Genomic DNA, 25,793 nt, shown 5'->3' on the forward strand with positions numbered 1-25,793 from the left:
GAGTCATGAAGAATTAGATATGACTGAACAACAACAATCTCATCTTATTTATTTTGCCTTTCTTTTATTTTTATCTATTATGTGTAACTTCCTAGTGGTATAACATAAACTCCTTGAATTAGCCTGAACTGTTATTTTCATATGAGATAACCATGCCCACGTGTTTATGTTGCTGTCTCCTATTTCACACTGGGTAAACCCTTAGCATTGAACCTACAGGCGTCTCACATGATGGGCAGGCATAGATGGATGGACAGGTTGAGATCTGCATCCTTGGAGCCACCTTCTAGATGGTGAAGTCACCCATTTGTTTGAGTAGCTCCTTCCATAGAGTAGGCACTTACTGGATATTTGTTAACTTCATGTTGGCCCTGTACTAGCCGTGTAAGGTAGGCAGGGCAAGGTATTGGCACTTGTGCCGCCATCTTGTAAATCAGAAATCTGAGATTCAGAGGAATGAAAAGAAGGGATATCTAAGGTGACTAGTTATTGATGGAGCCTGGCCTAGAATTCAGGCTTCCGGACTCTGAGCTCTGGTTCCATTTTATCATGGAATGGCTGGAATTTTGTTGTAGGAAGTAGAGAAGCTAGATATGGTAAGAGAAGATAGCTAGGGTCTAAGTCAGGCCCAAGGCTATTGTCTGTGGCTTGGTGCCATGTGTGTTAAGGCATGTCTGCCCATAGCATAGCATTCAAGGCACTGAGAATTCTGGTAGGGTCTTTATGTTGACTCAAATGCTAACTGTGCCAGCACGTCATTCCCTCATGGACTCCAGGGACATCAACAGTATCTGTTAAATAAACGGCTTGCAGTTGTTTAAATGTAATTCAGGGATCCGAAGAACAGAAATTTAAAAACATTTTTTTTTTTTAGTTAGAATAAGGTGGTAGTTTATTGAGGAACAAGGGAAGGGAAGGGTGGGGGGAGGGAAACCATGAAAGAAATCCTTGGACTTTCATGGGGAGATTTGGCATAAAGCACATGGCTCAGAGGTACCAATCTCCTCAAACAGGAGACTGGAAGGTACTTTGATGGAGGACTGATGGGGGTGGACCATCTGCCCGTGAAAAGTTCCCTCAGTGAGAGAGGACCATCCCCCACTGGTGGTAGCTGGGGGAATTGGGTGAGGGGTGGAGGACCATCCCCCACTGGTAGTGACTAAAGGAATTGGGTGAGGGGTGGCTACAGATCCCTCTTCAGGACACAAAGGCTGCAGCCACACCCAAATTTATCTCCCCAGGGAAGGGAGACCAGAATGAAGGGTAGGAATCCCAAGCTAGCTCAGTCCGATTTGATTCAGTTTATCTCTCTAGGCGTTATCTGTCCTCTGGTTTAGTTTCTCAAGGAGAAGTTTCCTTGATGTGCCCCAGAGAACTTCTGGGGTGCTCTGCGCCCCATGACATTCCCCACTTCTCTATATATAAGGAAAGGGGACAAAGATTCTTCTGAAACTGCTTCATGCTGCCCGGGGGTCGAAGAAATCACGGCGCAAGGGAGGGAGAGGGGAGAGAAGTGGAGAAGGCCTGGAGTGCGCGGAGTCGTGAGGGGCCCAGAGAGTCCAGAGGCAACACGCAGGCACAGTGTCATGAATCCTTGAGCCTAGATGGAACAGACTTAAACAAAAAAAAAATTAAAACTGACCAGAGCAAAAGGGAAAAGGGACTTTATCAGATCAGGAGTAAAGTGGGAACTTTTTGCAGGACAGGGTGTGGCCTGCTTTACCGGAGGGAGTTCAAGCCTAATTCTGTGATAGGCAGTGTCTGTCTACATTTAGGGTCCCTTTATTCCATCCCCACTTTGTGCCTTGATTGCATGCTAGGACCTGAACCAGAGAGTAAGACAGAGGTCGCCCCCAAACCATTCCTAGGCTTGCCTCCTATGTCCAGCTTGGCCATGGGCCTGACAAGGTGCTGACCAGGAGAGCAAGCTGCAGAGCCCTGGATTTTCGCTAAGCCGATCTCTTGGGTGCTGCCCTGGGGACAAAGAGGTAGGAGGGCAGGCCTCACCTTTGTGCGGCGTCCCCCATTTCTGTGTCCCGGTTTACTGCAGCTGCCAGAATGTCAGCCAGCCGGAGTTCTGCTGGTAGCAGATGTGGTAATGGCTGCTGCTATTATAGAACCTTGGTCTATGGAGCGGGCATGAGCCATCTTTTCTCTCTCTTTGGCTATTGCAAGGTCCCTGTTATTAAAAATCTTAAAAGCAATATCAAGGAGTTGTGAGGATGGGACCTGAGGACCCCAGTCTAACTTCTGGAGCTCTCTCCTAATGTCAGGAGCAGACTGGCTAATAAAGTGAATATTGAGGACAGTTATTCCTACATCTCTTTGGGGGTCTAGGTTGGGATATTTCTTCAGAGAGTCTGCTAAGCGGCTCATGAAGACAGCAGGATTTTCATCAGACCCTTGTGTTATCTCCCTCACTTTTCCATAATTGACTTGTTTCTTAACCCCCCTTCTCATTCCCTCAACTAGGCAGGTGATCATGTGATTTCTACGAGCCCTGTCTTCCCTGTTATCATAATTACATCTCTGTTCTACGACCGGGACAGCTGTAAAACCGGGGACTCCAACCCAATTTCCAACCTGCGAGTGTTCATCCCCAACTTGTACCGCCAGGTCCCAAATCTGTTTTTTCTCGTCAGGGGTACAACAGCTGGCAAGAATAATTTGCAAATCGGTCCAGGAAAGGTCAAACTCCAGTGTCACAGCCTTAAAGCCATCTATGAACTTTGTGGGGTTCTCTGAGTAGCTCCCTAATTTCTCTTTAATCTGAGATAACCTGCTTATAGAAAAAGGGGCATGCCTTACTGTTGTGCCCTTCCCAATGGGAAATTCCCTTAATGGAAGCAGGGAAGCAGTGGGAGACGCTGGTAAGGACCTGGGTTGGGGAGATAGCTCAGGTGGAGACAGAGGATTGGGCGCAGGGCCCAGTGGGGGAGGGGTGACAGCCTTTGGCTGTGGAGTAGGTGGGGGAGGGGAAACAGTCTTCGGCTGCGAGATGGGGAAAGGGAGATAGCCGTAGGTGACTGCAGATTAGGTAAAGCAGATGGGGTCGGCTGAATGGAAAAAACAGGAGAAATGGGAACATATTGGAGTTCCCCCCAGATTGTAAATGGGGTATTCCTAGGCTTGCCTCCTATGTCCCTGTGCCGTGTGGCACAGGGAATTGGTTCTGAGATCAGCCGGTGGGCAAGGAGAGGTCTCAGTCATAGAGTAATATGACTGTGGTTGACCCATAGGTACAGAAGCAGGTGGGGAGGAAGGAGTGGAATGAGAAACAGGTAGGGAATGAGTTTGCGGAGGAGGGGAGGCTGAGGTCTCAGAGTAGGTGCCCGAAGAGTTAGCTGATTGCTTGGACTTGCGGTGATTCTCCACCGGCGAGGAGACCTCATCCTTTCCCTTTGACTTCTGGCTCAAACTCATAAAAGCCAATACGTATGGAATCTCTGTCCATCTCCCTTCACGCTTGCAAAACTTGTCCAATTGCAAGATGGTATTATAATTAAGGGTGCCGTGTACAGGCCAATTTCCTTCACTTCCTAGAGGATAATGTGGCCATAATTGTTACAAAAATGTATCATACATCTCTTTCTCAGGTTTTTAAGTTCCAATTTAGTCCAGTCTCTTAGGATGCACCCCAGAGGTGAATTTTTCGGAACACTCCCTTTCTGCCCCATAACTACCGTCTAAGGAGAATAGTCTGAACCAAGAGCAGAGAGCTGGTAAGGGATAGACACATAAGCATAAAAGTTCTTACCCAGAAACGTGTAGTCTGAGGGTCCTAGCATGGTTCGGACATCTAGGAGTCCCAGGCTGCGCTCTGCTGTCCTGCAGACGCCGACCGTCTCTACCTCTCTGTGACTCAAACGGGAAGTTGGGTCAGGAGGGAGAGGGAGAAAGGAAACCCAGAAGGGAGGTTCCCACCCCCCAGTTTTGTGTGCTAAGAGGAAAGAGGAAAATCCCACATCCCTACAAACGTTCGGGCGCCAGATGATATGGTGGGAAAATGGGGTACGGGGTTGGGGTAGGAGTTGGGGTTCTTAGGAATTCCTCTTTAAAGAATTACACCCTCTTTCACACAAAACATAGTTAGAATAAGGTGGTAGTTTATTGAGGAACAAGGGAAGGGAAGGGTGGGGGGAGGGAAACCATGAAAGAAATCCTTGGACTTTCATGGGGAGATTTGGCATAAAGCACATGGCTCAGAGGTACCAAATCTCCTTAAAATTTTTTTAACTGAAGAGCTCCTTGATGGGTTGAGTGCTGGGGCACGTTTAGATCACAGATAAAACAAATTATTTTCCAAGATCTTTCTTAGCCTTTCTCAGGGGACCCTTAGTTCAAGACCAACTGGAGTTTAGAATGACATTCATCATTATAACAGTTTACATTAAGGCTTGTGGGGAGGGAACCTCTGGAGATAGCCTTGGTCCTGGGGTCAAACTCCACCTCTGCTCCAGGCCAGCTGGGTGACCTCGGACAAATCACTTCCCTGGGCCTCATTTTCCTTGGTTGTAGCCAATAGTGAGCCATAGAAGATTTTGAGAAGGGTAATGGTGTGATAGAAGCTATGTTCTGGGAAATTTAATCTCTTCTCTGTGTTGTTGTTTGTCCTTTGTTTTCAAAGTGAACAGAATAGCAGACAGAGAATGATTCTAATTTAATTCACTCTCACATGTGCATGGGGAATAGTATTTCGATGAGATAATATTTGTAAAGTGCTTAGCACTTTTGTGTATTTGGCACATAGTAGGCGCCTAATTAATTCTTATTTTCTTCCTCTTCCCCTTATGTGCCTTTGTTGGTCTTGTTGGCTCATACTAAAAAAAGTCCCACTCTCTGACCACTCCAAAGAAGTCTATGGCCCTCTTCAGTTGTACATTTCCGGGATAAGGGCAGATAAGGCTTTTTCTCTGATGGCCACTGATAATGGTGGTTACAACATCAGTTATAACATGGAACATGGACCATAAATTGTGGTTTTCCATCGCTGAGGCCAGGCTCACATCCCTTGTCCACCCCACCCCCCTCCCCGGCCATTTTAATAGCCAAATCCACATGCATAATGTTAACTTTTCCTCTGAAAGCCACCAACCTTTTAGACTTCATAAAAATCAGAGGGGAAATTGGTCTCTGTGTATTTCTATTTGATGAAAGAATTTCCTGGTCGGGATTTTTGGATGCATGGGGTAGGTTGGGTAGGTCGAGGTGGGGATTCCTTTTGTGTATGGCTTGGCTTGAGTGGCCGCTGAGTCCGCTTCCTGGTTGCCAGTGCTGAGCTTCTGGGGCTCAGTTGGGTCAGTCCTGGCTTTTCAGATAAGAATTCTTCCCCCTTGGTTATATTTCTGTCACACAGAGCTGGAAAATCACAGGGTCATTACCTGTGTTTGAGTCAGGAGAGCACGGCAAATGTTGAATTTATTCAGGGCTGGGCCTTGGATTTCATCAGCGAGTGTAGCAAGTTTCTTTGGCAGTCCAGCTTGGGACAGCCTCTGAAGTATCACCAAGAAGTCAAGTGACTCACCCAGGGTCACTCAGCCAGTCTGGGTCCCAGGCGGGACTTGGGTCTTCATGACTTTCCGGCCAGCTTTCTCTCTATTTAGGCATGCTGCCTCTCAGCAAAGAGACTATTTCACCTTCACATCAGCTGTGTGTAACTGTAGTCACCTACACTCCTGGCTGCAGAATCCAACAACAACAATGAGGATTTCCAGATCGCTCTGAACTTTGCAAATATGATCATATTTTATCACTGCAACAACCCTGGGATGTCAATGACTGTTCTTGCCCCCATTTTATAGATGAGAAATCAATCAACATTTATTAAGCGCCTACTGTGTACTGGATACCATGCCAAACACTTAATAAATATGATCTCACTTGATGCTGTCACAGTCTGTTGGTTCTCCCTATTCTTTAGCCCGCTCCCAGAAAAGAGAGGGGTTTCAGATCATTCTATCTTGGCCAGGAATCCATGGGCCAAGACTGAGCATAGATTTCCCTTAAGCCTTTCACCACCGGCCCCATCCTACCTTTCTGAACTTAGGACATGGCAAGCAAACTGTGGGAGAAGCGCACTGCCTTTTTTCTTAAGAAAAAGAATAGAAAACCAACCCAGATTCATGCAGCATACTGCCCTGTTGGCCCTGTCCCCTGTGCCGAGGGGAGGGGTCTGAGTTGGGATGTTTTCTCTTAGCTCTTCCTAGAAGCCATGTTTGTTCCAGGGTCTGTGGTTGTTCTAACAGCCTGGTGTTTGAGGAGAATCTGTTCTTTTATTTTATGCTGTAAATAACCAAGTGTTTGGTGGTTGAGGCTCAATAGGAAATAGGCCTCGTGGCGTGCTCCATGGTGGTGGTGCTGGGGAAATGCCCATTAAAGATTTTTTTTTTGGTGAGGCAATTAGGGTTAAGTGACTTGCCCAAGGTCACACAGCTAGTGTCAAGGGTCTGAGGCCAGATTTGAACTCAGGTCCTCCTGACTCCAGGGCCAGTGCTCTATCCACTGTGCCACCTAGCTGATACCCCCCATCAAAGCTCTTTTATGTGGATATGTCGGAAAAACTTGGGGAGCCCTGGGGTTGAAACGGGGTGAATTTCTGAGCTGGCCATTGGACTTTGAATCAGATTTTTTAAATGGTCATCCTACATTTTCAGGATGTCCTTCCCCACACTGGGAGTGGAAGAAAGGGAGAAGGGATTGTTAAAGGCTAAGACTTGGGGTCTGCACTGATATGAACAGTAGTTAACATTTGAATAGTGGTTAGAGGTTTTCAAAACGCTTTAGAAATATTGACTTATTTGATCACATCAGTCCTGGGAGGTGGATGCTATTATCGTCAGCCACATTTTACAGATGAGAAAACTGATGCTGGCAGAGATTAAGTGACTTACTTCTCTAGGGTCCCACAGCTAGAAAGTGTCCGAGGCTGGATTTGAACGCAGTTCTTCCTGACTCCAGATCAAGAGCTTAAGCCATTCGACATCTAGTTGCTTCTTTGTTATAAACTATTTCCTAGGAGCCATCAATAGAGCTCTCAGGGACCTTTAAAGCTATCTAGTCTAATGCCCCCATTTTGCAGGGAAGGAAACTGAGGCCCAATTAGGTTAACTGGCTGGGTGATGCTTTGTTGGGCATGTCATAGAGAGGGAATTCTTGTCAAGGTTTAGATTGAACTAGCTGAGGCATCTAGGTGGTGCAGTGGATAGAGCACCGGCCCTGGATTCAGGAGGACCTGAGTTCCAATCCAACTTCAGACACTTAACACTTACTAGCTTCGTGACCCTAGGCAAGTCACTTAATCCCAATTGCCTCACCAAAAAAAAAAAAAAAAAAAAAAAGAGCATTGTTGGATTGAACTAGCTGATCTTTGAGGTGCCTTCCAAGTCTGAGATTCTAGGATCTTCAAACTTTATTTTTAATATCAGGGCCTCTTTACACTCATAAAAATTTAAGGACCCCTCAATTATTGAGGACCCCTCTCAATGAACTTTTGTTTATGTGGGTTGATGTTGAGTTGTTTTAGTTGTGTCTCTTTGTGATGCCATTTGGGGTTTTCTTGGCAAAGATACTGGAGTGGTTTGCTATTTTCTTCTTCATCTCATTTTACAGATGAGGAAACTGAGGTAAACAGAATGAAGTGACTTGACCAGGGTCACATAGCTAGTAAGTGTCTGAGGCCTGATTTGAACTCAGGGAGATGAGGCTTCCTGATTCCAGGACCAGCACTCTATGGCACCCCCTAGCAGCCCTTATGTGGATTACACGTAATATTTACTGCATTAGAAATTGAAATGTCTTACTATTATTATGAAAATAGTTTTGATCTTATGGACCCCCTGGAATCATCTCCAGGACCCCCAGGAGTCACTGGACCACCTAGAAGCACCCCTCTGTGAGAAGCATTCTGTAAGGACCTACCTCCTGCCCACCCAGTGGAAGGCTAATGTCCTTGCACGCCACAAACATGGCATTTTCTTCTGTGACGGTACTTCCTTTGCCGCCTGCTTCTGCTTGTGGGTGCTGTACTGATGGCTGTCCACATTAGCAGGGAAAGGGCAGGAGCCATTCACCCTGTTGGGTGCCTCATGCCTCACCTGGCACTGATGTCTTAACTCCCTCATGCCTGTTTTCTCATCTGTGAAATGACGATAAAGTCAGTTCACTACTTCAGGTTTGTGTTATGAAAAATCAGTCAAATAAATCTTTACTGCATGTGATGATGACTCTCTGGGAAAGGAATTCAGGGGGAGAGTGAGACGACTTAGGAACAAAAGATATCAGTGAAAATTATGAAGCACCCACTGTGCCAAGCATTTTACAAATATCCAGTCAGATCCTCCCAATAACCCTGGGGGGTAGACGAGGATACCAAGGCAAGCAGAGTTTAAGTGACTCGCCCAGGCACATAGTAAGTATTCGAGGCTGGATTTGAACTCATGTCTTCCTGACTTCAGGTCCAGAGCTCTAGTCACTGCATCACCTAGTAGTCACTGAAGGGTCCTAGAATCGTTTTAGCCAAAAGGCAACTCAGAAGTCATCTAGTTCAACTTCCTCATGAGGAAACTGAGGCTCAGGGAATTGATAACCAAACAAAAAGGACAGTTTTGTGACTCTTGCCTTCAGTTCAATATACACATTAAAAACACCCACTATTTCTTTCTTTTTTTGTGAGGCAATTGGGCTTAAGTGACTTGCCCAGGGTCACACAGCTAGGATTTGAATTCAGGTACTCCTGACTCCAGGGCTATCTATCCACTGCACCACCTAGCTGCCCCTAAAAACACCCATTCAACAAAAGTTCATGCTTTCAGACACAATCCTCTTTTTTGTTCTTCTTTAAATGTATATTGTGACCCCAAAAAGTGAAAATTTAGAACAGATAAGCAACGAATGGAATAAAAAAATACATTTTGTGAAACGGTCAAATTGTAAATATTATATTTATATTAATGGAATAACCTCTAGTAGATCATTCTCCCTCCTGTCTCCAGGTAGTCACGTCTAACCTGGATAAGCTGCTTTTGACATTGTTGGCAGATACCCCCCCCACACACACAATTATTCTCATATTTCATGGAACTGAGATTCAGAGAAGTTGTGACTTTCCCTAGGGCCACACAGCCGGTTAGGGAACAGAAGCAGGATTCAGACTCAGGTCTCCTTTACATTAGGCAGGCTTAGCCTTTTGGGGTCTCCAGGAACCCTAAAGGGGTCACATAGCCAGACTATTAAAATAGTCTGGAGAAGTCTCTGGTCCCCGTCACAGAATCGTGTTTTTAAATGCATCACATAAAATGCAAACGACAGTAAAGGAAACCCATTACAAGTAATTGTGTATCAAAAATATTCTAATGAAAAGATTATATCAAAAGTAAAAGTATTTTTCCCCATCCAAGTTCACAGACTCTCTGAAATCTACACGTGGAGCCCAGGTCAAGAACCCTGATGTTGGAGGGTTATTATTAGACTGAACTCAATCTAAACCTCCTTGACGATAAAGCTGTTGGCAAACAGCGCTTCTCCCAGGCATGATGAGCATTACTGGTGGAGCTCAGGTTGGGTCCCTAGGAACTCGATGGAATTTTCCATCTTTCTTCCCCGCGGGCATGTGCACCCGCATATCAGAGGGACTCTGGGCTGCAGCCAGTCTGGGAGAACTCTTTGCACCGAGGTCACCTAGGGACTCCAGCTTCCCCAGCCCCGGGGCATCATTTTAATCTCGCTTCTTTGTTGCCTCCCAGAGGTTTCCGTGCGTCTTGGATGTCCGTTAGCCCTGTAGCCAGGGAGCGTTTTCATCCAGTAAAGGTAGATGAGTCACAGTCCATTTCCCTTTAGATAAACCGGTTGCTTTTTTCTCTTAAAGACCTGGCCAGAACACTCCTGGGCTTTGTTTCACTGGCAGGAAAATTGAAGGCGGCTGGTTGGTGCTGGGCGCTCTCCCCGGTTCCCGAGAATGAGCCATGCTTTCGGCAGGTGGGGAGAAGAGCCTATTGGTGTGTCCAGCTGACTAGACGTGCAGTGCTTCCCCCTCCTCGTCCCCCCCCCTCGCCCCCCGCATCCCCCCGCGGTGGTCCACGTGCGCAGAATATTGGCCAAACGGGCCGAGGAATCCTGCGAGGGGACGCTGTAGCTGCGGAATCGATCGCTCTGAATAGGGTCGCGTGGAGGGAGAACATAGGTTTGGATGGGCTCTCGAAGGCTGCTTTTGGATGTTACCATAGAGACAGCTATGGCAACTCGGATGTAAGACCTGTTCCCCCGCAGGAGCCCGGCTGCCGGTGACAAGGGACCGTGAAGAGCTGGCGCAATCCTCGAGCAAGCTTATTAAAACGGTGGCTGGCTCTGGTCCGAGTCCTCTGTCCGTGTCAGGGATGGGGGCTCTTTAAAGGAATGTCAAGGTGTCCAATCCAGCCTGGACTTGTCCGCTCGAGGGCACTGCACTCCAGAAAGCGCCGGGACGGTTTTGTTTTGTCATTTCTTAAGCATACAGTGGAGGCGCTTGGGTGGGCAGTGGAGAAAGCACTAGGCTTAGAGTCAGGAAGCCCCGAGTTCAAATCCAGACTCTGACCCTGACTGGCTGTGTGACCCTGAGCAAGTCGCTTCACCTCTGTCCTCAATTTCCTCATCTGTAAAATGGGGGGCAGCAGTAGTACCTACCTTGTTTGTTGTTGTGAAGATCAACTGAGATAATATTTGTAGGGTGCTTTGCTAACCTTAAAGCATTCTAGAAATGTGTGTGATTATTAGCTGTTAGGAGGAAGGAGTTTATCACTAGTACTTGGTTGGCAGGGAAAGCCTTGATTAACTGGGGAGAAATACCTGGTTAATTCCTTTAGTCAGAGTCCTGGGGCTAGAAGGGAACTTAGGGGATCATCTAGTACAACTCTCATTCTGCAGGAGAGGAAACTGAGGCACAGAGAATTAAGTAACTGGCCTGGGGTTTCCCTGTCCTTAAGTGGAAGAGCAGAATTTGTACTTGGGTCCTGTGACTTCCAATCTGTACTCTTTCCAGTGGATAAAAAAGGGGAGGTAGGGAGCAGCTAGGTGGAGCAGTGGATAAAGCACTGGCCTTGGATTCAGGAGGACCTGAGTTCAAATCCAGCCTCAGACACTTGACACTTACTAGCTGTGTGACCCTGGGCAAGTCACTTGACCCCCATTGCTCCACCAAAAAAAGGGGGGATCCCAGGTGAGGAAACTCTCTCCACTAGTGCAGATCACCACCTCCTTTGCAAGTTATAGTTGCCTGAAGAGCTGAGAAGTTGACTCATTTGCTTGTGAATGGCATTTTTTTTTGGGCCGGGAAATGGGGTTAAGTGACTTGCCCAGGGTCACACAGTTGGTAAGTGTCAAGTGTCTGAGGTTGGATTTGAACTCAAGTACTCCTGAATCCAGGGCCTGTGCTTTATCCACTGTGCCACCTAGCCACCCCCGTGAATGGCATTTTTAATGGAGGTCTCCAAATAGTCCTAACTGACAGTCCATGGACTGATGAGCTCTCCAAACCTAGAGAAAGACAGTGTGCCCCTGGCAAGACTTGAACTTGGGTCTTCCTCACTTGCAGGCCAGCTCCTCTCACTCATCATTCCACAACATCTTGAGCACTGCCCTGTCCAAAGACTGAGACAGCCCCTGGTCTCTGGGAGCTTCCCTTCTTAGCCATGGTGCTCCTGGGAGGAGGCACATGTGGATGCCCACAATGCATGGCATTTCCTGGGAGTGCCTTCACAGTGGCTGACCAGGGAGCCAGGTGATGCCTGAGGGGCAGCGTCCTTAGTCATTCCCTTAGGAAGGAAGCCTCCAGGGATGAGAACTAAAGTGAAATCTGTTCAAAACAGATGCAGTACACAATGCGGGTTTTTGAGGCCTCTGGAGGTTTAAACAATCCCGGTATATGGTTCTCTGTTGTGTCAGTCCATCTGCAGGCTGGGATTTTGTGGGTGTGGCATTTCCTCTGACAACAAAGACTCTGTGGCTTTTCTTTGCATTGGGCTTGACCTTTGAGAATTGCTGTGGTTGGGGCAGCTAGATGGTGCTGTCCTGGATAGAGCACTGGCCCTGGAGTCAGGAGGAACTGAGTTCAAATTTGACCTCAGCCTAGTACTAGCTATATGACCCTGGGCAAGTCACTTAACCCCAGTTGCCTCCCCCCCTTCCCCCCCCCCATTGCTGTGGTTGGCAAATTTATCCCCTTGGACTACCCTAGTGGAGACGGACTGGTCTTTGGATGCTAGACATAAGCCTGTCTCTGTGTGCATGTGGGAAATTTCCATCTTGGTGTAGGAATCACCCAAGCATGAGCCTCCAAGAACCACGTGCACCTCTAACTCTAGGCTTTCAGTGCCTCTGTTTTCCTACTAGGATAAGTAGAATAGACTCCTGGGACAGTAGAAAAAAGCCCTAGATTTGGAGTCAGGACCTGGATTCAAATCCCAGATTTGCCACTTAACTACCTGAGTGACTCAGGGCAAGCCCTTGGTATCCTTGGTTCCTCATCTGTGAAATGAGGGTATTAATTTAGACACACTCCCAGTTCCTTAACCTCTTTGTTTTAGGCAAGACTCTAAGACTATCAGTGTCAGGGAAGGTGTGGACCTGCATTGGTGGAGGGAGTTTCCTCACATGGGAGTTCTCTATATCCATTAAGTCATAGGACCCTGTTCCTAGAAGGGCATTTGAAGCCTGAGACACACACACACACACACACACACACACACACACACACACACACACACACACACACTCTTCCAACCTTTTCAGTTGTCCACCAGACTGGAGAAGCAGATGGCAGGGCCGGACTCTGGGTCACCTGTGCAAAGACCAGCCTGGCCAGCCACAGTTAACAAACCTGTTGCTATTTAAGATTCTTTGATAGATCCTGATAATAGTTCCTTTGCAATGAAGAGAGCAACTAAAGTTGTACTTCTCCCTGATGACAGCGATTCAGATCTGGAGTCAAAAGACCCGAGTTCAAATTTCACTCGTGTCACTTTACAATCTGTGTAAACTTTGGGCTAGGGGCAGCTGGGTGGCACAGTGGATAAAGCACCGGCCCTGGATTCAGGAGGACCTGAGTTCAAATCCGGTCTCAGACACTTGACACTTACTAGCTGTGTGACCCTGGACAAGTCACTTAACCCCAATTGCCCAGCAAAACCCCCAAAAAACAAAAACCAAAAACTTTGGGCTAGTCATTTAACCTCTGTCAGTGGGTAGAACACTGGGCCTGGAGTCAGGAAGACCTGAGTTCAGATCCAGCCTCAAGCTAGATTTAGCTCATTTAGAGCTAAAAGGAATTGTAGAGGTCCTATAGAGCCCAACCTTTCCATTTTACAGATGAGGAAACTGAGGCTCAGAGTTTAAGTGCTTTGCCCAAGGTCACACAGCCAGTGAGAGTTGAGTTTTGAACCCAGATCCTTTGACTCTATTTCCTATGCCCTTTCTGATGTAGCAGTCTTTTTTTTTTTTTCAGTACTTCAATGGGCCTTCAATCTCATTTCTGTGGCTATTACTGACAGTGGCTTAAATCACCACCTATGTATACCTTCTTATCCAGTGCAAGTCTGTGTCCTCCCCCTCTTCCCCTCTCCTCTTCTCCCTTTTCCCCCTCTCTCTTCCCTTCCCTCTCTCTTCCTCTCTCCCTTTCTTCCCACCTCTCCCTCTTCCTCTTTCCCCTTTCCCCTCCTCCTCTCTTCCCCTTTCCCCTCTCTCTCTCCTTCTATGTCCCCCTCTGTCCCTTTTTTCTCCCCCCTCTCCTTCTTCCTCTTTTCCCCTTCCCCCTCCCCTTTCCCCCTCTCCTCCCCCCCACCCCCTCCTCCTCTCCCCCTCCCAGAGCTTCCAGCCAATGCCATCCTAGCTCACGCTCTCCAGCTGTCATGTCTCAGCCGTGATCCCCAATGGGCCCCCTTCCTTTTCAATCACGCGTTTCCTGGATGACACATTCCGTGCTGCTTCCTCCCTGGCAATAAGCAGCATCCCATTGACACCCACCATGCTTCTCTGCGTTGTCCATGGGGTCACCCACCATTGGGATTCCCCAGAGACTGTGGTGGTCTCTGATTCACAACCATGCAGCATCTCAGATGCTTCAAAAATGCCTAGTTTTTAAAATCCTGTATCTTAGAAATAAAAAAAAAATCAGGGCACCCTGACTTCTGTGTTCATGTGTGTGTATTGCAGGGAGTTGGGCATCACGGGAGTGGGATTTCTGACTTGATTTAAACAATTGTAGACATGCTCCCTTCTTGGTGGTCTTTTTCTTCACCTTTTGTGAACGTCTTGTGTTTTTTGGGAGACCAGACGTCTGGCTTTCTCCTTATGCTCAGTGGGAGGGGGAGGAGAATACTTATCAAAGTCTAGATGTGTCTTTGACCATCTAAACGGTGTTTTGCTTATTCTGATTTCCTGCCTGCACTAGATAAATTCACTAAAGTTCCTGGAGTCTCACCGGCTCCCCTACCTCAGGTTGAAGCTAGAGCTGGAACAGGGTCAGTGGCCTGCCCCAGGCTGTCCCTTGAGGATGTTAGAAGGCAGAGAAATAGATGGTTAGAAATGCCCTCAGCAGAGAAGGAGGGCTGGATTTGAATCAGCTCAGGAGTTTCTAACCTCTTCTGTGTCATTTGTGAAACGAGAGGTCTGGATGACATGCTTGGAAGGTCCCTTTCAGTGCTGAAGCCCACATAAATGTGACGACTGACCTCTTTTCCATCTCAGAAGAGGAAATTTATGCATAGAATATGGTGTGATTCTCTCTTGTTTTTAGGTATCATGATTTATTCCTTAGTCCCTCTGATTTCAGTCAGCTGGGTGGCTCAGTAGTAGATAGGTCTTCCTGACTCCAGGCCCAGCGCTCTAAGTTCGAATGTGGCCTCAAATGCCAGTGACCCTGGGGAGTCACTTAACCTCTGTTTGCCCTAATCCACTGGAGAAGGAAATGGCAAACCACTCCAGTATCTTTGCCAGGAACATCCCATGTGAAATCACGAAGAGGGTCATGGACACAGTCACAGACACTACTGAACAGCACCTGATTTAATTGTGAAAGGGAACTTCCAGGTGAGAAAACTCTTCCTCAGTGCAGGACAGCGTCTTCTCAGTCATTACAGTTTTCAGCAAGACTCAAAGTCTTGGATCAGTTCAGTGTGTGATATTTAAAATCTAAATTGTGGTCACCTTAAATTAGAAGCTTCAGCACCAGTCTTTGGGCATTAAACATTTATTAAAGCATACGGGTATTAACGTGGAGTTCAGAAAGTTAAGAAAAAGCCTATCTAGCATAGAGTTCCAGCTTGGTTGGGTTCTTCCTCAAGTCCTCCTCCATGAGTTTGCTTTAATCAGGAACTCTCCAGCAAGCTGATTGTGGAAGCTCTTTATAGGTCTGGAACACAGGCAGTCCTTACACACTGCTTCAAGCTGATTGGTTGGCATCATACAAATCCATTGTCTTTGAAGGTGTTCTCAAGTTGAGTTCACAGTCTAGCTTCTGAGAACAATACCTTCTTAAGGGCTAGCCAGGTGTGATTACAATCCAATTAACTTGAAGTGGACTAATCAGCAGTCAATCACTCTCATTTGATTCAATCAGTCTAGATTAATCTCCAGGTGGGTCTTTGAGTATCTGCTAAATCCCATTATTTCATCACAAGTCACTAGTCATGATTCCAGAGGCCTTTATTATAATTGGGGGGAAGAAGTAAAAATGAAAACACCACCTCCTTACAGTCTTAGAGAATTGCCTAGTAGTTAAATGACTTGCTGAGGGTCTCACAGCCAATCAGAGCTTTCTGTTCATTATACTATCTGGAGTCTCGTGCTGAATTTAGGACAAAGGAGAAATACATTTTAGAACTAACACTTCTTTTTCTTCTCATTGTGTAAGGGGACTCATCAGGTGTCACTGTCACATTGACCTGGACTGAGGAATGAGTGGGCTACTGTGTTTATAAAACCCTTATTATTTAGTGGCTCCTTGTCCCATCTCTTGCTTGCCTGGGAGAGAGCAAGTAATGGGAGTCTCTCTCCAATCTGTAGTATGGGCGTGGGCTCAGTGGAAGCCAGTGTGGACAAGTGGATGGGAAGGCTGGGGATAGGAGAAAATGTTGGCAATGGTAATGAGATGTCTCTGTCTCTGTTTTCCTGGCTCTGGCCTTGTGGGGTGGAATCGTTTGAAGCTGCTGTGAGTTACTAAGGCTGATAACGGCTCACAGGATTAATCCTTTGTCCGAAGAATGGCCCTAATGGACTGTTTCACTTCAGACCCTGATAAATGGATTAACCTGCTAAGCCAGGAAGCCCCCCCCTCCCCCCACCCAGAGCTTGGCTAGGCCGGGGCCCTGAGCCGATTTCAGGGGATTTCTTGGGCTTTGAGTTAGTACAAACCCCCAGGTAGATTTTTAGGATGCAGACTTTCTGAGGACCCGACCAGAAATGCCCAAATGGGGAAATGTTTAACAAGGGTTCATGACAGCTTGGGAGGTGTGTGTGTGTGTGTGTGTGTTTACTAACCCATTTATTTTCCCCAGCAAAGATATTTTCATGGTTATCTTTTGTTTCTATGTTCCCTCCATTTCTTTTTTTTTTTTTTTTAAGTGAGGCAATTGGGGTTAAGTGACTTGCCCAGGTTCACACAGCTAGTTAAGTATTAAGTGTCTGAGGTCGGATTTGAACTCAGGTACTCCTGACTCCAGGGCCAGTGCTCTATCCACTGCGCCACCTAGCTGCCCCTCATTGATATTTTTTGATTCTACATTACCATTTTCCCCTTTATCCTTTTCCTTCCCAAAGAGGCATGCCTTATAATAAAGAATTAAAAGGAAAAGGAAAAAGGAAGAAAGCAAAAAAGATCAATGAAAACCAATCAATACATCAAAAAAGGGCATCTAGGTGGCACAGTGTTTAAAAAACCGGCCCTGAATTCAGGAAGACCTGAGTTCAAATCCGGTCTCAGACACTTGACACTTACCAGATGTGTGACCTTGGGCAAGTCACTTAACCCTGATTGCCCCCAAAACAAAACAAAACAAAAAAGTATCAAAAATATGTGACAGGGTCTGCAATATCCTTCTTTCATAGGCATCTTCTCCCCCATTGTCCCAACTCTGCAAAGGAGTAGAGGCAGGGCAAGTGTTTCTTCAGATTTCTTTTTGGGGACCAAGGTTGTTCTTTGTTATTTTGCAACATTTGTTTTCGATTGTTTGGTGGTGATTGTTTCCATTCTCATTGGCCTAGTCCTTGTGTCTGTTGTCTTCCTGGCTCTGCTTTCTTCCCTCTGCATCTGTTGCTAGGAGCCTCTTGCAGTTCATCATATTTGTCTTTCTCTACAGCACAGTGATATCCCATTACGTTCGTGTTCCCTGATTTGTTTAGTCTTTCTCTGGGCACCTACTTTGTTTCTAGTTATCTGCAGCCACAAAAATTTTTTTGCTGTAAATATATGGAGGTTTTCTCATTGTTGTCGTCCTTGGGGTATGTGCTTAGCAGGGGAATCGTTGGGTCAACAGCTATGGACATTTTAGCGACTTTATTTGTATAATTCCAAATGGCTTTCCAGAAGAGTGCAGCCCCCCCCCCCCCCAGCAATGTATTAGTGTACCTATCTTTCTATCATCTCTACAGCATTGACTGTTCCCATCTTTGGTCAGTCTTGGCCAATTTGCTGAGTGTGAGGGGAGACAGGGTTGTTTCAATTTTCTTCTCTCTTATTACTAGTGATTTGGAACATTCTTTCATGTGGGTGCTATTTGTAATTCTTTTGAGGACTATTCATATCCTTTGACCATTTCTTTATCGGGGAATAGCTTTGGGTCTTACACATTTCTATTGCTTGTTTTTATGTCTTGGATACCAAACTTTTACCCAAGGAATTTGATAGTTTTCTCTCCCCATTCAGCTCTTTTTATCTTAGGTGCATCAATTTTGTTTTATTTTCAGTAAAATTCATTTCACCTGTTATAATTTTGCAATGTTTGTTTTAAATTAAATATTAAATTTAGTAATCCATCTTCAAGTTCTTTACTTGCCTTGAGGTGTTATTGGGACAGATTTGTATCATTGGGATGTGTGTGTGTGAATGAGACACAGCAAACAGAATAGAGAGAGAAAAAACATACTTGGGAATCCTGCCCTTCCTTTGTGTGAGTCATCTCTATTTGTAGGGCAGGAAGTAAATGAGAGACTTTCAGTCTCACCCTCCCTGTGAACCATGCTATAGATACCTTTTATAACCAGGACTAGCATTTAACAAAGACCTTTTTTGGGGGCTGGGGGGGTGGGAAGAGGCAGTATGGGGCAGTGGCTAGAACAATGGACCTCCAGACTGGAGAGAATTACTGCCTTCAATTTCAGCCTCCAATATTCACCAACTATGTGACCACTTAACCTCTTGGAACCTCAGTTTCTTCATCTATAAAAGGGGTATAATAATGCCTACAGTAATTACCTCATGATAGTGGTGTGAGGTAGCTTTGTAGAGAGGCAAAGACCAGTGGACTTGCAGTCAAAGGGTCTGTGTTTTGCCACTTATCTGGGATTCCATTTTCTCAACTGTAAAATGAAGGGATTAGTCCTTAATGGCTTCCACATTCCAGCTTCAAATACATGATCCAATGATCCAATGAGATAAGGTAGGAAAAGGGGTAGAATGAATATAATGTTCGTTTTTTCTTAGAGTCAAGAAAACCCGAGTTCACATTCTCCCTCAGACACTTCCTCGATGTGTGACTCTGGGCAAATCACTTTAACCTCTGTCTGCCTCAGTTTCCTCATCTGTTAAATGGGAATAACAACAACAACAACAACATGAATAATGATAATAATAGATGTACCTATTTCCCAGGGTTGTCGTGAGGGTCAAATGAGATAACATATATAAAGTGCTTTGTAAATCTTAAATGTTAGCTATTATTTATTGTCATTATTATTGAAGTACTATGTAAATTTGTTATTAAAAGCTCTTTGAAAATAGGGTTTTTCTTTATATTTATATATTTTTGTTATTATATATTCTCTCCATATTCCATATAGCACAGTATAAAATATATTATACATAATATATTATGTACATAATTATATACTTAATTATAGAATGTGTATATATTAAATGTATATACAATATATACTTGTGTATATTCTCTATATAATATATTATGCATATATTCTGTGCTATACACACATACACAAATACAGCGCAGTGGCTGGTAAATTGCGGGCATTTATAAGTGCTTGTTGATGATTGATGGATTGATTGATTCAGTAACAAATTCTTCATTTGGGGCCCAATATGCATCCATTTTATTCCACATTCTCTTGAATAACACAGGCCTCTGAGCAAGTCTCATAGAGGGAAGTCTGGATTTAGGGGTAGAATCATGGATTTTGAGCCTGAAGGAACCTTGAAGGTCATTGAGTCCAACCCCCTGATTTTACAGATAAGGCAACGGGCCCATAGAAGTTAAGAGACTTACCAGTCATTCAGTTAATGAGTACCTGAGGCAGGATTTGAACCCGGGTCTTCCAGCGCCCCACCCACTATACTACAGTTATTCACAAGTTAGGATCGGCTTAATTTCTACTCCTTTCCCCAGAAAACTGGCTTAGCCTGTTTGTAGTATGAATAATTACAGAAAACGGTTTGGAACCACCTGGATTGCATTCAGCTGGGGGCACAGGTGAGCTGGTAGTCAGTTCCAAGATGGTTTGGCTTATACCAGCCGTGCCAGGCTTTTCTCATTGGCGTTGGAGCGGCTCTCATTCCATTGGAAGTGAGGTGGGGATGGTTGGAGGCCCGAGCAGATGGGAAGGTAGATTGTGCAGGCTGAGAAACTGCTAAGTGATCCCACGAAAGGCCTGGGGACACGCACCCTAATGAAGGCCCCTCTCCGGAGACACTGTAGCTTACCCGTGGCCCCTGGCAGGCATGAGTGTGAGGTCTGGATGAGGCTGCGGAGGAAAGGTTGGGGCTGAGCTGGAACAAGTAAACATCAGGTGCTTGGGTGCATTGGGGAATATAGAGTGGTGTGTGTGAGAGACAGACAGACACAGAGAGAGGAGAGGAGTCAGCAGCAGCTCGTTACACTTCCTCTGTCTCCGTCTGGGTCATTAGCTTGAACCTGGGTTCTTTGTGAAGGTATCAACTCTTCTCATCGTTTCTGGCTTTCCTTTTTGGGGGGCAGGGAGAAGTCATCCTTCAGAGAGAGAAAGAGGCAGAGAAACAGAGAGAGAGAAAGACACAGAGACTGACAGAGAGACAGAGAAAGAGAAGCAGAGAAAGAGACAGACTGACAGAGAGAGAGAGGGGGAGAGATTGAGAGCGGGAAGGAGGGGAGCTGGGCAGGCGGTAGGTTTCTTGAGCCAGAGCTAGGGAAAAGGTAAACTGTCTGACTGACCTGTGTCCCTGCAAGGACGTGTCTCCTCTTCCTGAGAATCTCCACGTGGGGAAGGTGACTTGGCAGAGCGTTTGGGAAGAGGAAAACCAGTCACCCTCTTGTCTCTTCTCCTCTTCTAGGCCTAAACGACAGCGGCAGAACAACTTTTCCATGTTTCCCTCCCCTAAAGGCTGGAATTTCAGAGGGGTAAGTGATTTCAAAAACCTACGGGTGACGCCTGCCTTCAGGGTCTCAGGGTGGGTGGATGGGGTCTGGAGGGGAAGCTTTAGGTTGGGGAGTCGTAACTATCCAGAACAGCCTTCACTGGTAAGAAATCTGCAACTTCCAGCTGCTAATACTTGGGTGGACAGCAGGCCTGGTAAGACAACCAAGAGTGGTTGAAATGGAAAAGGTACTTGATCTGAGTCAGAGGGACTGTATCCAAATCCTGCTTGGACACTTCCTGCCCGTGTGGCTGACATGTCACTTTTTTGGCCCTCAGTTATCTTGTCCATCTGCCTGCTGACAAATGGCCTCACCACTGAGGGGCAGTGTGGTGCAGTGGAACGGACCCTCACTTTCTGCCTCATTTGGAGGCAGAAATTCTGAGTCTAAATCCCAGTCCTGTGTGATTCTAGGCAAGCCACACCGACTTCCCTGCACCTCGGTTGCCTTATGTGTCAATGAGAGGGCTGTAATTAGATGATGCCCAAGGTTCTGTGACCTGATTATCTTTCGGTAATTCAGGACTGCTAGGTGGCACCATAGTGAACAGAGCACCAGGCACTCATCATGCTGAGTTCAAATTGGGTCTCAGACACTTTCTAGCTGTGTGACCCTGGATAAGTCACTTCACCCTGTTGGCCTCAGTTTCCTCATCTATAAAATGAGCCTGGGAAGGAAACGGCGAGCCCCACCCCAGGACCTCCACCAAGAAAACCCCAAATGGGGTCTCAGAGAGTGGGCCGATTGAACAACAACTACTACTCAATAGCCCCTCCATCTCCTTGAGGTGGGGTAGATGGCAATCCACCCCCACCTTTGCGTCCTGGGTGACTCTCGTCCAGGGCTGTCCATGGAGGACCCCCCGGGGAACCCCAGAGTCATAGAATCTGAGGGTTGGAAGGGTTCTCTACCCTGTAGGCCGACCCCCAAGTGAAGAGAAACACCCTCCACGCATCCCTGCATGACCCACCTGACTAGCGACTGTCCAGCCTGGGCGGGCCTCTGCGGGCGGCCCGTCCGCCCCCACTTTGGATGGCGCTGCTCATTAGGAGCCTCTCCCGGACATCTTCCAGCCCCCACCCATCCCTCCCACCCCTGCCCGTCTCCCCTGACCGGGCACAGCAGGCCCAGTCTCTGCTCACTTGACAGCCTGTGCCCCTGGGCCAAAACACCCCTCATTCCTTCACTCAGTCCTCACATGACAATGACCACCCTCACGTCCTAATGCCCTTAAACCACAGCGCCCATTCCCCAGTGCCAATGTCCTGCGGGCTGGCTCTAGTAAGAGCAATAATGAGGAGGAAGGGGATAATGGAGCTGTCCCTCGTAAAGTGCTTTAAGAGTTAAAGACAGGGGCAGCTAGGTGGCGCAGTGGATAGAGCACCGGCCCTGGATTCAGGAGGACCTGAGTTCAAATCTAGCCTCAGACACTTGACACTTACTAGCTGTGTGACCCTGGGCAAGTCACTTAACCCCCATTGACCCGCAAAAAAAAAAAAAGAGTTAAAGACACAATGACTTCATTTTACAGATGGGGAAACTGAGACCTGGAGGCATTCAGTCGCTCCCCCAGTAGCCAGGCTGGAGGTTGGGCCCGGGTTCTCTAGGGCCAGAGCCTCCACGTGTGAGGTCTTTGACTCTTGCTGCAGCTCTCCCAAGTCGTCTCGACAGTGATGTTGTCCCCATTTGCAGATTGGGAGAAGAAGGCTCAGGGAGGGCAAGGCATTGGCTCCCGCCTTCACCCTGCCCAGTACCCACCCATGAGCTCTGGCCATCCTGCATCCCAGGCCCGTGTTCTTCCCCGGGGGCTCAGGCCCTGCTCCGTTGGCCTGGGCAAACCTAGGGTCACCCCCAGGTCCCTGAGAGGGATCGGCAGATGTTGGTGGCATTTATTAGTGGTTATTATTCATAATGTCCCCCAATTACTCATAATTAGTCATTTTTTCCAGTAAATTTCCCTCATTCTCAACAATTCATTGATCAAGAAACTGAGACCTAATGATCAGCATAGATCTCTCCTCTTTCTTTTCATGAAGTGAAGCCTTGGCTCCTTTGTCCCATTGAGAAGGCTGTCGGGGGTCTGTGGAATCTCCTGGGAGAGAATCTGGAGAATGAGGAGGAGAGAAAGGGGGAGCCCAGCTTGGAGGGTGTGAAGTATGAGCTGCTATCAGCCCAGGCGGAGGGCCGGGCTCATCGCTGTGCCTCTCACCAGAGATTCTGATGCAATTTTGCTAGCAAAGGGGGAAGCATCGTGAAGATGGGAAGGGCTCGTCCTGGGGGGTCGCTTAGTAAAGCGAATATTCAGTGCTCACCTTGTTCGTGCCAGGCACTGGAGGCCCAGAGGTTCCTGCCCTGCAGCAGCTCACTGGCGGGGAGGGATGCCCGGCGACCCAGGAAGCCCAGGAGGATTACGTCCCAGTGGGCCTTCAGCTCCAAGATGGAGGGGCTGCGTCCTTGTGTCACTTCTGCCTCCCTGAGGCTGTGTGCAGAGCCTCCTGTTGTGTTAGGGCTTAGCCAGTGTTTCAACTGGTTTGAATTGCTGGGTAGTTTGGGAAGTCTTTTTTCCATGACTGTATGTGGGCATATACCTACACACACCTATGTACATGCATGTGTATATGGGTATAGGTATATATGTATACAAACGCAGGCATATAACGCACACACATGTACTCACGTGTGCACGTACACATGTGTATGCACAGGTGTGTGTCTACACCAGCATACATGTCTATTTATATGCATAGACAGGTGTCCACGCCTAGCTATGAGATGCGTATTTTTCTAGAGCAAAGGCATGACAAATCGTCCTCCAATAAGACTCACGTGTGCAAACCCACGTACAGAACCCGGCTCCCACTCACAGCCTCATCCCTCGCTCCTGCATCATCGTCGGAAGTCCTCCCACAAACACAATCTCGTGACGAGCAAAAAGCGGTTTATTTTTAAAGCCTGCTGTTCTTGGAAAACAGCACTGAGCGTCGTTGGGCATATGTTCCTCGGAGGCAGGATGCTGAGGAAACGGGAGCATCACTCCCCTCCAGGCAGGCCTGGGTCTCCGGCCCACTCCTTCCCAGTGCCAGGGAGGCCCTACCCTGCCCTGCATGGGCTGCATCCACGTAGGTGGGCATGTGCGTAGGTGTGGCCACAGCCCTTTTCAGTTCACACTCACAGTGGTGGTGGGCGAGCCAAAAGCAGGGGCAGTTTTGAGTCTTGGGAGGGTGACTGTGGAGAGGCCGTTGGGCTGGGGGCCTGAGGAGAAGGGGCGATTTACTCCCCCCTTCCCCACCATGCTTGGATGTTCTTCTTCATCTCTGTTCTGGTGGTGCAGAAGCCGGCCTGGCTCCAGGGGCCGGGCAAGCACCAGTCTCACTGGTCAGGTGGCTGGCCCCAACCATGTTCTCCCCGTCCTGAAGCCAGCCTCTCTCAAATTGAGCTTTTCTGACCCCATGTCCAGTCTGCAGAGAAGGGACAGAATTGACCATAGCCCGTTGTATGTGGCTTAGCTCAGGGAGGATGCTGTGTGTGCTGGGAGCGGCTGGGATTGGGGGTCAAAGGAGTTGGGTTCGAACCCTCTTCTCTCTCTCTACCTCAGTTTCCTCATCTGGAGAGCGAGAGGGCTGATCTTTTCTAAGTCCACTTCTGGCTTTAGATGATTCCACAAACCCTTTGGCTCCTTTGGGGCCACCCAGGCTCCTGAAGGGTGGAGATGCTTGTGACTGGTGTTTCTTAACCCTTTTCTGTGTCCTGGGCCTCTCGGGCAGTCTGGTGAAGCCTATGGACCCTTCTCAGAAGAATGTCTTTAAATGCATACAGTGGGCTACAATCAATGACAATGGAAGCCAGTAATGGTGATGTCCACTCATCAAAATATTTATAAGGGGCAGCTAGGGGGCGCAGTGGATAAAGTACCAGCCCTGGATTCAGGAGGACCTGAGTTCAAATGTGGCCTCAGACACTTGACACTTACCAGCTGTGTGACCCTGGGTAAGTCACTTAATCCTCATTGCCACCCCCCCACCCCAATTCATAAAAAACCCACATCCCAAACTCAGTCTGAGAACCTCTGCTTCAGCCTTTTTTGCTTAGATTCCATGCACTCAGATGGAGGGAGAGGGAGGAGGAAAAAATACAGGGAGAAAACCCCATATTTTGAGGTCTGGCCCAGTTACATGCTGAAAACTTTCCATCCTCAGCCAGTGCCCCTCCCTATCATGTGAACGAGACAAGATGGTTGTCCCTGGCAGGCCTAATTATATCTGAGGTTATTACCTATTGATTTTCTTACACTAAGAAACAAACCAAGCAGCAAAAATAGACTGATAATAAGCCGAAAATGTCCAGTAACTGCTGTCTTCAGGTTCATCATCATAAAAGCAGATCCGGGCAAATTAAATTCTGAAACAGCTCACCTCCTAAAAAGCCAGTGTGGGTTGGAAGCAGGCCAGGAGGGGGCTGAGAAGCCAGCCTGGGGGCTGGTCCCCACAATTTGTGCCCCTTCCTTCTCCCATCCTCGCCATTGAGGCATGAATAATCAGCGGGCACACAGGGAGTTCGGGAACTTTTTCTTAAATTTGGAAGCCTTGTTTTTCTCAAGGCCAAGTATCCCTTCACCTTTATTGCAGGCGGCCATTGAGGCCTGCTCCAGGCTGCTTCCCATCTTGTGCTTGGAGGCAGCCAAAAAGAATTCCCTCTTCCATGGAGGAGATGACCCCCCTCCCCCTCTGTTAGCTCTATGCCAACTTTGCCCCCCCACTTCCTGTAGAGCTCCGTCTGTGTAACAGAAGGTGTTCTGCATAGCCACTTGTGACTGACTCTTCTTTAATAGGCCTCCCCATGGAAGCTCACAGTAAAATCCCTTCCTTTCTCCCTCAGTCCTCCTTGTCCTGTGGCATCTGTCAGGTGCTGCTGCTGGGTTTTGCCCCTCTTGCCGTCCTTCTTACCCTGAGAAATCCCAATGAACACCTTTCCAGCATCATCACGGGGCTTTGTGCCAGCCGGCTCTGGAGTGCCCATTCCTCATCGCCCCGACCCCCCTCACGCACCACCAGCCCCACAGCAAACATCTGTGCTCCCACCACAACACTCGGCGTGGTGCATCTGAACCAGCTCCGCCAATAGAAGCATTGGCTTCTATTGAATTTTCTGGAAAAAAAATGATTCGTTTTCTGGTTCATTTCATACAGTATAATAAGCAGGGACTGGGTC

At 47.4% G+C, this 25,793-nt stretch overlaps 1 protein-coding gene across 2 annotated transcripts in view; it reads left to right on the top strand.

The window, feature by feature from the left end:
* Window positions 1-25,793, top strand: part of ARHGEF3 (Rho guanine nucleotide exchange factor 3) — a 305,070-nt gene that overhangs the window by 76,537 nt on the left and 202,740 nt on the right. For both annotated transcript variants that reach the window (XM_043975605.1, XM_043975606.1), the window contains exon 3: window positions 20,501-20,567. In XM_043975605.1, coding sequence (XP_043831540.1) covers window positions 20,501-20,567 — 67 coding nt within the window. The remainder of the gene's footprint in view (window positions 1-20,500; window positions 20,568-25,793) is intronic.

Source organism: Dromiciops gliroides, chromosome 1 (assembly GCF_019393635.1).
Source record: "Dromiciops gliroides isolate mDroGli1 chromosome 1, mDroGli1.pri, whole genome shotgun sequence".
Taxonomy (NCBI): Eukaryota; Metazoa; Chordata; class Mammalia; order Microbiotheria; family Microbiotheriidae; genus Dromiciops; species Dromiciops gliroides.